This window comes from Trichoderma evansii (assembly GCF_050947405.1).
Source record: "Trichoderma evansii strain SZMC 28006 chromosome Unknown GGI43scaffold_3, whole genome shotgun sequence".
NCBI classification, from domain to species: Eukaryota; Fungi; Ascomycota; class Sordariomycetes; order Hypocreales; family Hypocreaceae; genus Trichoderma; species Trichoderma evansii.
This window is the reverse complement of record NW_028145203.1, coordinates 1,475,948-1,488,219: the sequence shown is the minus strand read 5'-3', so window position 1 is coordinate 1,488,219 and position 12,272 is coordinate 1,475,948. Positions and strand designations below refer to the sequence as shown.

Sequence of the window (12,272 nt, the reverse complement as noted above, 5' to 3'; positions counted from 1 at the left end):
TCGTCTTCTGACGGCAAACTAACGAGGAGAACGGCGGTTTTGGTGTCCTGCCATGACACATGTAACTGACAATCGCAGACCGCCAGATCACCTGTCCTGACATACTGCACAAGTATGATATGAATGTCAATAGTACTGCACATACTAGTACTGCTAGTGATATTAGCTCCATAATAATCATGACGGCAGAAGAGGAGAGAAAATTTTCTCTTCTCTCCTCTTCTGGGTCCGCCAGATTATTATGGGCATTTTGCCTATCCTTCAGCTGGAAGACAAGACCTTACCATCTGAGGCAAAGGGCATTAAAGGCCATGACGTTTCTTTCCCACTGTCACTCTCGTCATAGCACTGTTCCTCTAACCATAGATAGTTTTAAATGTTCATCATTGGCTGGGCGGCTGCTACAGATAGAAAGATCAGCGCTTCTTATGATGCACTTACGAAATACTGCCCAGCGGCACTCGCTCCCTGTAACCTAGTAGAACTTGGTGGGCTAATTATGCTCATTTGTGCAGACATTACCACGGCGATAGAAGTCCTACGAATATAAATGAGCAGGGACATGCAATACTTGCGCCAGCTCGGAGAGGGCCAGGTTTATCATTGGTGTCGCTTTCGCTTTTCCCAAAGCTAGACGTGTGCTAGCAAGAAGCTGGCGGAAAGCTGAGGGTACTAGGCCAAACGAAGAATACGGTGGCTGACATAGCTGCAGCTCCGGCAACTTGACGGCACATGGTGGTCTTATTTCTTCCATTTCTCCAGAGTGAAATGCCTGAATACAGGTATTAACACTTATACGGATTCGTCCGTGTGTTGGTCCTTCATCTATATAGCAGGGCTCGCATCCTCCCGCAGAGTTTTCCGAAATTTACCGATACAGCATGCGACTTTTTGCCTTTTTTAAATGCATGTACTACTTCAAAAATAGCCTGGTAAATAAAGGATTCGGCACGTCCAGCGCCTCTTCGCTACCATTACTTGTTTTCTCTATCAAGGTTCCTTTTTCCGAAATACTAATACGGAGTACGGAGTACACCAATAGAAATTATACGGTGGTACTGGGTACTTAGCGCCACCCAATTTTTTTTTTTTTGTTACTTGTAATATTGCTACCACTAATAGTAAGTGGTTATTAATTGCTGGCGACTTTTCACTCACCGCATCATTTCCCGAGCATGGATACCAAGCTGGCCCCATCTGAGGCCCAAGTCGCTGACCCCCTGGCCCGAGAAAGAGGGAAAAAAAATTTATCGACGATCTATCGCAATCTCGCGCAGAGAGGGCCGCTCATGTGAGAGGACTGACTTTTTTGAGTATCTTTTTTCGGAGATATTCTCGACGACGTATTACACGCTACTCACACTTGTAAGGAGAAAATCTCCCTGCCTGTAAAAGTAAACGATATATGAATGAATGATAAAGAAATAACCAAGCGAAAGAAAAAAAGTATAAAAAAAAAGCAAAGCTGAAATAAAAGTAACGTGTCACTTCATGTGTCTCATGCATGGCGGAAATTTGGTGTTTCCCTTTCCTTTCCTTTTTTAAAGAGTGGGAAGGATTCCTTGTTATAAATGTCTTCTCTTTTTTGCTTTGCCCCTGCGGGTGCAAATGAGTGCGACACGGGCCGTTGTCTCACCCAGCTGGGCGGTTCAGAAAAAAATACTGCATGAATCATTTGTCCAAAAATTGACAATCAGTGCCTTCGGATAATTTTGATTGACACAGTCTTTAAGAGTCCTGCCTGCTGGGGTATGTAAAAGCATATACTAGGAATGCGGCCGCAATACAAGTACAGCTAAGGGCTGAGTCGTCTCTGTTGTCGACAAGCAAGTATCGGGTACCCAGGCTGGTCACTACATTACACACCATCTTGTCGCCTGTCAAAGTAGTAAAACCACCTACGAGTACGTAAAGGCCTTCCAGGTTCCTGCATAGCGCCACCCTCGACGTGCGGCCAGCCGGTCAGTGTTTGACTTCCCCACGGGCGCGGTGCGAATGCCGTAACTGGCTGGCTGGGCTGGGGTCTCAGCTTTCACTTTTAGCCGGTGCTACCCTGGAGAGGCGCCGATGTTTTGTAATCATGCATATCCTAGATAGCACCCGGCAGAGCAGATGCTAATCACATCTATCTCGATATACTGCTTTCCTCTATGGCTCTGCTCCTGTAACGTTAAAGCGCAGCCGCACCACGGCAGCCGCGGCGCGCCGTTCCCGATCCCCATATTGCCCATCAAATGGGATCCAATGGCCGCCGTAGACACCAGATATGCTGGAGCCAGCGCTAAGAAACACGAGGCTCGTGCCGTGCCTTTTCTGCTGACTACACAATTCAGATTCAGCTGCTAAAAAAATTAGCAGAGCCACTTCGTACATGTACCTCCGAATTGAATGGTAGAGGAAGGCAGTATGGAGCACCGATTATGGGACGCAAGTACCCGTAGTGCTCTGTGAAAAAATAACCAGGAGCTTCCTTCCATTCTTTTGTGGAGGCAGGAGGTTTCATGGCAAGAGCTACCCCGTAGCACCAGCACTGGCACCGCCTCTGTAATGCAATGCCTTATTCCGGGAGGTACATGCATGTACAGAAACGTCATCGGCGTTACGCAAGATACGAGTACTTTGTACCTTTGCACCTTGATAACATCCAAAGAGATGGAAAAAAGATCAGCCAGGTTTCTGCTGGCTGGCTGGTGCTCATTTCCTCCATTCCTCTACCACAGCGATAGACATCTATCCGCTATTGCCCGAAACAAATGCAACGCTGCCTGGACTAGTATAAGATATACGACATATGAGCAGATCCAGGTTCTCGGAATAAGCAGATACGCCATCTGGTCATAATGCCTCATCCATTCTGACTCCACAGACGAGTTTCTTTTTGCTAACACTGCTAGTCCTTGGCATCTGCCGTTCGTCGTCTCCAAGAGAGCGAAGCGAGAGAACAGGAGGAGCAAGTACATACATACAACTGACGAGGGGCTAATCGCCCAATGGCTCGTGGGGGCTAAAGGCAAACAAGCCGGCGCAGCACTATCGCCAAAGAGAGTCACGCTGCACCGAGGACACGGGCTTGGGCCGGCTGAATCCTTCCTGGAGTTCACATCACATCACATCCGAGCTGCCCAGCTACCGTTCCTCGTGACGGGAGGCCCTTTTTTTTTCTCGCACTTTTCTTCGTCTTCTACAGCAGAATGTCACCCCATAGCTAGTGCTTTGCCGGGGAATATGCCAGGATCCTGAGATTAGGGGAATGTGACATGTCAGCTGCTGTTCGAGCTATCAGCGCAAAAAGACTCAATTTTAAAATTTGCATCTCGACAAGAACACGGCTGGTCACATTAGCGGCATCCCGAATTTTCTTTGACGTATCCACTGCTGGCACCCAAGTTCCGTCTCACACTTGCAAGAATGACAAGCTCAGGGTAAAGTCCGTTTGTGATATTTGACAGCTGACACCAAGATTCTCCTGCCGTGGGGAAGGAGAAGGATAACAATGGCAAGGTACACGGCCCCCACGAAGCGCAAGCTGCCATTCTTTTCCCTCTTTGCATTGGAGTCCAACAGTAGTAGTGGTAGTGTCTTCCTTCTGCTCCCTGTGTGGGGGCTAGTTCTGCCGCTGAGGACCATGACGAGACGTTTAGCTCGAGAGTCTATATGACTGCTTTTTGGATAACCGCCACGGCCGCGTGCGGCCGCGTATACGAAATTGCTGGACCTCGCTACGAAGGTCATTATAGCACTATTGCCAGTATGGCGACATTTGGCGCGCTGTTCTCTATGTCTCGTTAGATATAGAGTTTGTCTAAGTGGATTTGAGTAGTTGGAATGAGCTGATACATTGGCTCGGCATACACGCCAGTCTCGGAAATGTACATGGGATGTCACAACGCGTTGACCGACCTGGTACACCCAATGAAGCTACGCGCTATGGACACGCTCACGTAACCCCCGTGAAAGAAGCTCTGGCGACGGAAGCGCGCGGGTGCCCGGACACTGCCATGTTAGCCGACCAGTGCGAACCACATCCCTTTGCAACGAGCATAGGAAGTAGAAACCGGCATGGTAGCCTTTTCTTGTTCACAGGATGTGAATACTTTTCCTGCTTCTTCTTCTTCTCCTACACAGTGCTCAATCGACTTGAGTTGGACAGAGGTTGTCATTTCAGGGGCAAGGTATCTGCTGAATACTAACAGTGAGATGCTGCAGATCTAAATCGGCTATGAGACGCCGTAGGCTAGGTCTCGAGATAGAGGCCCCTAAGAGCATTACACAACAGGCTTGTTCGAGTTTCTGTTAATGGCCGCGTCATGTAAGTCGGCAACGGCCAAGCCGCCGGAGTTTTCGATTAAAAACCACTGCTATTGCAACTGCCGCAGGGAGCTTAGATCTCTTTAGCTTACCGAGGGAGTGTCACGTATGATGAAATGGATTCTAATCTAACGCCAGTGAGCGAACCAGTAGGCTGAGATCTCATGCATATGGGTGATCTGCGTGTGCGAGAATGAACCAGCTCTCCCCGTAGAGGACCGATTTCCTAAACAGAAGGACGTTATGTTGGAAAAAGCCAAAAAGAGCCTTATGCAGACTTACGGGGTGTGAGACGAATACTCCGGTTCTGGACCATCTACTGAGCCAGGGTCACTCTCAAGAAGGTGAGAGTATGCCAATTAATACCCGTTGATTAGTAGGTGGCTTGGCTGGTCATGCCGCGTATAGGCTATTGAGCATCATACAGAGTACAGGGAGTGATACTGGTAAATACGAAGCACACAAACGCTGGCAACTCTTTAATACAAGCCTCTAATGTTGACAAGCAAGTTGGTTAAGAAGAGATGACTGTGGATACGAAGTACGTTGCATGAAATATTATTCGGCCGAGTCGTCTCTGGATCTGTTTCTCTTCCTTCATTACCCCTTAGGCATCGAGGAACTTTTTCGGCGAATTGAAACCGGGCAAAAGCTTGTTTGTTCTTCTTTATCGCACGGAGTACTACAAGCAGCAATAGCCGTAAGCTAATTCCAAGGGATATCCCAGACAGCGTGTTGGTTGGTATAGCCGAACGTGGTAAGTCAAGCCGTATACATGCAGCAGTGAATAAGGAGCCTACAGACATGGAGGTGGGATATTCTAGTTGGCATGGGTCTACAGAATACTCTGTGCAATGTTCGAGGCCCCTATCATCTATCGTTTTTCATTTTTATTGTTTTTCGGCAACACCTTCTACTTCGTATGTACGGGACCTGGGCTGATTTGAATGAGTCCGCGACACAACTGGAACTCTTCTCTTTAAAACAAGGAGAACAGGCTTATACCCTGGACGAAGGAAATAAAAGAAAAAAAAATTCTTTTCCAGTTTCCTGGTTATTAATGGACAAAAGACAAAGAAAAGGAAGAGGCGAAATTGCTATCAATTTTCATGTGGAGAACGTCGAGAGAAAGCTACCAGGTGTTCGTGCTAGACAGGCCTGATGCTGGTCCAGAAGGGCTTTACATGCACTCCTTCGGATCATAGGCAAGGTAAGGTACCCCCAGTGATGCATGTTGGTATCAGGCTCAGAGGAAAGGGAAGACAAATAAAAGACATAAAATGAACATGGCAGGGTGTGAAGAAGAGAAAAAAGAGAACAAGGGCAGGATATTTTCATAAACGCCACCTGCAGGCCGAGAGATACGGGTTACTGGTTGTAGCAAGCAGCACGAGCATGTATTTTGTTGGTTCCTTTGAGTGGCTTAGGGAGCTATACTAAAAGGAAACGAGACACCCCTAGTCGGGTGCACCCTTGGGCTGCCACACCTTGAGAGAAGTTGGCCGACAGTAAACGGAGAAGTAAAACGAAAAAAGAGAGATCTTGATTTATGGGAATAATGGAGGGGTTGGTTGAACTTGAGAAAAGCCTCGATCTTTCTTTTTGATGGTGGTGTGTTCTACGTAGATCTGGCGTCTTTATTACTTTTCTGGGCAGCTAGATACATTGAGGCCTAGGTGACATGTGAAGAAGATGTAAGATTTTGAGATGCTGGCTACGTGCGACATTTTGCAACAAACCTACTATCGTTATACGTACACGGCTTGAATTTTCGGTAAGAGAGTCTTTTGAAACGCAAGAGCTGTTCTATTGCTAATGTGTTCAACCTACAGCCCAGAGAAAGAAAAGGATCAACCAACACGCGCTCCACCGGCGAAACAATGCCTTTCGACAATGCTCCGAACGAAAGAAGGGTCGAGATTTTATTTTCTTGTTGAAGGATCTTATCGCTACCTTTGTTTGACGAACGAAGACTTTCAGATACTGGAGCCATTTGCAAAGAGATTGATTAACTCTCAATAGCAGGCTACTTCTTGTAAGAGTATCAACACGCGACGTGCTGATAGAGTGTATAAGCCGTCTAACCGCAAGATACAACTATGTTTGCGCACGCGTGTGTTACTACTGTGTACTACACGAGAAAAAGTCATATTCCCTGACTAGCCTTGCCATCGTGCATTCGGTGTGTATGCAGGTATTATCGCTAGTCCGTATCGCGTTGTTTATTCCGCATTTCTCTCGTTGCCACCAGCACGGACGCTTTGTGCGACGGCGGAGCTGGAGAGAAGCGCGCAAACCTGCTTGATTTTGGTGATTGGGCAGCAATTGCTGCCTCTATCTCCATGCCTTGTTGCCGTTTGAGGTAATATGGATTTTTGGGGCTGTGAGTCGCGCGCCGATCTTTTGACCTCTTGCATCTGATTGATTGGACCGCGTCTTCTCCAACTCAGCCTCACGAAAAAAAAAAAAAAAACGAGATGGCTAATACAAGGATGTGGGTTTTCATTTACTTAGTACATGACATCTTGACAAATGCAATGACGACGACGAAGACCAACAAACAGCGGGATCCCGTTTTGAGTAATTGAATTCTACGCATACTCCCTACGTATGAGTATCTTGTATCTTGTATCATGATACCTACCAGGCGATTTCGTGGCTGGCAGTAACCCAAGGTCAGCCCACCTCTCGATGCATTAGCGATCCAACGGTATGATTGCTGTTGCTACGGAGTTTTACCAGTAACAGCAAATACTCTGTAGATATTCTCCGCTCTCACTGGGCGAATGCTACCCAGAGGTATTAAGATGTGAGCTTGATAAAAATAGGTAGCTAAGAGTAGAATACTACGACTCCGGTTGGAGAGATATATGAGCACGTGAAATAAATCACAAAGTATTGGGTACTTATCAGCACTTGTGCGGTCCTAATTTAAAGAAGGAAATACGCGTGACTTCGTTTCTGGTTGCTCTTTGGGGGCATTTTTGCGTACACACCGTACGGGCCATCATAGTACGCTTCGAGTTCCACTTAGAATGCAACATTAGAGGCGTCGTTACTCGCTTTGTGATAAACTAACAGAGAGCACTGATGGGTGTTTCAGTATCAGGTCGTTAGTACTGCACACGATGGCGAGTCGGAATAGAAAGGAAATACTTTGCGAGCTAATCACTATACAATTGCAGAAATACATGGTGAAGAGCTCTAATTCTTTGTTACAGACACTACTATACTACTTAATTTCCTGGGTGTACACTTATGTGACACAATTTACCTGGGTGCAGGAAATTTTTAAGTCACTACTATAGTTTTTTTTTTTCAAGCCCCTCCCCCTCTATACTACTACCCATAAATGAACCATCATTATTGATCTAGTTACATTGCTCTTATAACTAGTACCAACAGTTCTTAATTTGGGCATTTGATGAATGAACATTTTTTTTCTTCATCTATCCGCATGAGGGTGTAATTTAAGTTAATCAATAGGTAAATAACCTGTCATTTATTTCCTTGGCCATCGACGCCCAACAGCCCGTTCCTTGGTTCGATAGGGCAGCGAGCCGCGTGCAGCCCCTCGAAATTCTTGGCCTTCTTCGGCACTTAGCAATCGTTTGATAAACGGTGTGACCAACAGCCATATGTTCAGCACCAAGGAACAGCCTTATTTCCGTAGGAATGAGGATTCTCCAGGGGTAAAACAATTAGAAGAAAAATATATAGAAATCCTCGGATAGCGTATGTTTCGCTACATCTAATACCGAATTCACGCTACCATTGCTCGTCATCTGATGTCGCAAGTCTTCTTCGCTTGCGTGCCGCCTGAGAGGATTCAGCTTCTTTATGCCCAACCACGGACTCGCCACCGGATTCCTGTGCCGTACTGCCTTCGCGCCAGTCTTGGCCAACGCCGTTGTCGTCATTACTGTCATGGGTGCCTTCAGTGAAAACGAGATGACCTCGTCGACCGAGAACTTCACGCCCCGCCTCCTCTAACAGAATACCAAAGGCCATCAGCGCCGTCTCATCCATGCTGCACTCGTCCAAGTTGCGCCCACTTTCCGACGTTCCCTGATGGCGGTTCAGAGTCCCGTAGAAATCGGATGAGTACTCGTGAATGGCCTTTAGAAGATCGCTCTGGGGTAGGATGCCGCGCCCACCGTTGGGTAGGTCCCACTCATGCGCACGGTAAATGTCGTGCTCTGCATACCGCTCTGGAGCGTCTTTGCGGCGAAACAAGACATCGTCTGGAGCGAGCTTGAAGCTATCTCGCTGGTCGACGATCTTGGGTTGGAAAATCTTGTCCTCCTGAGCCTCATCTCGCAGTACTCTATCATACGTGACCCGTCCTTGCATACAGTTAATTTCACGTGACAAATTTAATTCCCAGATTCCTGGTAGAGGCTCATTTCGGATCCCCTTAGCTCACCTGCAACTGCGTCGTATACGGTAGCGAGCGTCCGCTGGCCCTGGCGTCGGTTGCCGTTAGATGGCTGTGGCAAATGTGACCGGTTACCGATGTCGGCATCGCCTATGTATTCGCCTGGAGAGTCCATGGTGTTTCCTTTGTCTCCTGTGTTTTCTCTCGTGGGGTGTGCCTTGATAACCGGCACTCTCGTAGGGAATACACAATCCTTGCTCGCCCTCACGGGTTCCAAAGTGATACGAAAAGAAAACTAAGCCGCATCAAGCAAAACATGGCAGCTACAGCAGACCGACCAGGCGAATGAGAAGAAAAGAAGCCCCTGGTTGGTCTCTGAACTACGCCTGGAGTCGAGCCTCAAGAGGTGAAAAAAAGAACGAATCGTCGAAACAAAGTTTTGGCGCCAGAGCGTGGTTGCGGTAGCTGCCACCAATGTGGGGTGCATTAGTGGTCTTTGACCGCCTTGGGTGACATCACGCGGAGCTTGCCGTGAACCCAGCTTTTGACTTCATTCACTACAGCTTCACTCACGTATGAGTCCAGTACAGGCAAAAGCTGCGGCGACTGGATAAAGTCACAAAATATCTCTTGACATCTACTCTAACTTACTTGTAACATAATTTTTCTCGCCGTGTCAAGATCACCTCTTAGATGAATGCAGTCTCGCCTTCTCGCCCGTGAAGTAGGCGACCTACCTTGTCGCGACCTCTCGCAGATCACTGCATCTCAGCTGCTGCGTTCCTTCGAACCAGCTCCTCAGCACCGCTTTAACGGCGAGGTGAAATTGCCGCAAAATGATCAGCAGACCGCGCTGGACGAGGACCGGCCGCACAGACTGCGCGCCCACGGTGCAGGGGTGAGCAGCCTTGCCCTTGAGAAGTTTGATGGTCGCATCCTCGTCTCTGGTGGCGCAGATGGATCAATCAAGCTCTGGGACTTGGAGAGCTGCGCGGGTCCTTATGAGATTCACACTTTTCGCCCTGTAAGCTCCATCAGCCGGTCGACTGGCGGTCCCCGGAGCGGTGGTCACAGCCATGGAATCACCCACCTGGCCTTCTACCCATTCGACCGGGACGCCTTCCTCTCCAGCTCCTATGACAAGACGCTCAAGCTGTGGGCCACGACAAGGTCAGCCTTGTCTGCAGAGTTCGACCTCAATGCCACTGTATACTCGCACGCCTCTAGCCCAATTGCATCTCACCTGCTTATCTCGTGCGCCACCCAACACTCCAATGTCCGTCTCGTAGACCTCAAGTCGGGATCTGCCGTCCAGGCGCTCGTTGCCCACGGCGGACCCGTTCTCAGCACAGCGTGGAGCCCTCGCCATGAACACATCCTCGTCAGTGGCCATGCAGACGGCAAGGCCCGCATATGGGACATTCGCCGTGCTGGTGGCGTTATTGCGCAGCTCGACCAGGAAGACTCCTTGGGCGTTGTACATCGCTTCAAACACGCCATGGCGTCTGGGTCTGATTGGGGTAGCATGCCGCATTTTCGTACCTCAGCTCAGGCCCATGACGAGGCCGTCAATGGGCTGCAGTGGACCGATGACGGGAGGTACATTGTGTCGGCTGGGCTTGACCGCCGCATCAGAGTATGGGATACTGATACGGGTGCCAATACGCTTGCCAGCTTTGGATCCATCGTGCAAAACCAACACGCTAAGACTGCAAGTTTCCTGGCTACCCCATCAGGTCTCTCCGCGGGTCATCAGCTTCTGGTCTGGCCAAACGACCAAGAAATCCTCCTACTGGACCTCCACGACGGGACTGTCGTTGGACGCCTGCGGAGCCCTGGCTCGACGCACTCCACGGGTGCTCGCGGTTCAGAAATGGGGCGCAACCGCATCACAAACATCGCGTGGCGTAGTGCAGGGGGTGGCAGTGGACAAGCAGGGCCCGTTATGGGCGGTGGCAACTCAATAGGAGCGATTTACAGCTCTCATCTGGATGGGCAGATACGGGCTTGGATGCCGCAGCTTCCCGGGCCGGAAGATGCGGATGAGGACGAAGAGATTGGCGTGGACGAAGAGGTAAAGCAGAGAAAGAGGAAAGCTATCGACAACGCATATAGAAGCCTCATGGGAAAGGAGATTACGTTCACTTGACTTTGTTATTCGATGTAATCAAACATCAGGTCATAGGCTATATATAGATAGGCTATAGTAAGGAATAGAATAGATAGTCAAATTTGGTCTTGTCTATAAAAAAAGCAAATATCAGAGTTGCCTGCCCCACATCCTGGACGCCATTCCCATCATAGATTAACCCTCCCGTAACGCTACGTCCAAATAGCAGCAAGACTAATTCCCCATGTTCATACAACAACGACAAAGCAAAGCCAACCATCGGGGTAGGCGGCCTCTCTCATCATTTCCCCCAAGGGCGCATTAAACGGAGCAGGTACTCCGTGAAGCACCACGCTTGCTAGCACTGGGTCTCGGCTGCTGGGAAATAGCATGGGCATTAGGTCCTTGAGAGCCTGTCCTAGCAGCTTTGGCTTTCGGTCTGGTGCAACGACAGGGACCAAGGACTGGACGACTTTGAATGATCCAGCTTCGCCAGCTGCAAGAGCAGGAGGGGAACTGTCCCCTCCTGCATTAGGGGGAGGCGTAGAGGGGATGTAAATGCGTATGGGCACATGCTTGAGGGTGGCTGGGGCGTTGAGCAGGCGGGTGTGAATTTGGGAAAATGCAACGTAGTCGTTGTCAATAACGGCGTTCCATAGCTGTGTAGTGTGTTCTTTGGACATTTTCATAATGTGATTGGCGTTGCCGTAGCGAACGAAGTCGGCCTGGTTTGCAGTATGAGCATTGTTTCATCCATGGAAACTGGCTGTATAGTATGCATGTATAGAATCAAAGGACAAACAAAATGGAATGAAGTAAAATGAAACGAAAGTCAGTGTGGTTTACTTACCTCTTTGGCGCTGTTCAGAAAGGTATCTCCAATATCCCACGCAACCCCGTCATCTACCACCAGTCGCCATGGCAGACTTGGCGCATACAGGTCGGCCAGCAACCCCACAGCCAAGTTTCTTAGCTGCACATCCTCAAAGTGAAAGCTGGAGCATGGAGCATCGAAAAAGGCGGAGAGGCGTGGTAGCAGCAGTGACAGATAGCTGAAGCGGGGGACGCTGGTGATGAAGGGCGTGGTGGGAGATGATCGGTGAGTAATGTGCAGGGGGATCTGCGTAGCCCAGAGCGTCTGGGAGATGGAGGACGGCGCAGACATGTTTTGCTTGTTTGATAGGCTCGGCAACGGCTATGGCGGAATCATGGCGAGAAAAGCACAGATAGACTTTTTGTTTTGCTGCTGTATGTAGCACACAGCGGAGCTCAGAGCCGATCAAAGTGGCAATGCCCTTGCGTCTACGGAGTTAACAGAGGCAGTTCAGCAGTTGACTGAGAGGGTTAGAAGACTAGAATCAGCTTTCAGAGAGCGACTGTGAAGGTTCCACACAATACTCCTGGTTGGGAGGCTGCAATAAGATACAAGATGGAAAAGAAATGACCAGCGTGAGGCCAATATTGAGTAGCTGGAGC

At 49.0% G+C, this 12,272-nt stretch overlaps 4 protein-coding genes across 4 annotated transcripts; 2 read left to right on the top strand and 2 right to left on the bottom strand.

The window, feature by feature from the left end:
- The first annotated feature begins 1,908 nt into the window (after positions 1–1,908).
- GGI43DRAFT_396470 (uncharacterized protein) lies at positions 1,909–2,450 on the top strand. The gene has a single exon (XM_083204964.1). The coding sequence runs from the start codon at positions 2,113–2,115 to the stop codon at positions 2,344–2,346; it is 234 nt and encodes a 77-aa protein (XP_083064191.1). The 5' UTR covers positions 1,909–2,112; the 3' UTR covers positions 2,347–2,450.
- A 5,396-nt stretch (positions 2,451–7,846) lies between these two features.
- On the bottom strand, positions 7,847–9,130 carry GGI43DRAFT_249764 (uncharacterized protein). Its single transcript, XM_083200805.1, has 2 exons — positions 8,735–9,130; positions 7,847–8,654 (listed from the first exon to the last, which is right to left on the bottom strand). Exons 1-2 carry the CDS (start codon positions 8,859–8,861, stop codon positions 8,077–8,079), a joined length of 705 nt encoding a protein of 234 aa, XP_083064190.1. The 5' UTR covers positions 8,862–9,130; the 3' UTR covers positions 7,847–8,076.
- Position 9,131: 1 nt separating this feature from the next.
- Positions 9,132–10,940, top strand: GGI43DRAFT_249783 (WD40-repeat-containing domain protein). Its single transcript, XM_083200806.1, has one exon. It carries the CDS (start codon positions 9,384–9,386, stop codon positions 10,833–10,835), a length of 1,452 nt encoding a protein of 483 aa, XP_083064189.1. The 5' UTR covers positions 9,132–9,383; the 3' UTR covers positions 10,836–10,940.
- On the bottom strand, positions 10,940–12,098 carry GGI43DRAFT_249762 (autophagy protein 5). The gene is made up of 2 exons (XM_083200804.1): positions 11,647–12,098; positions 10,940–11,521 (listed from the first exon to the last, which is right to left on the bottom strand). The coding sequence occupies exons 1-2, from the start codon at positions 11,959–11,961 to the stop codon at positions 11,045–11,047; spliced, it is 792 nt and encodes a 263-aa protein (XP_083064188.1). The 5' UTR covers positions 11,962–12,098; the 3' UTR covers positions 10,940–11,044.
- Positions 12,099–12,272: the final 174 nt, after the last annotated feature.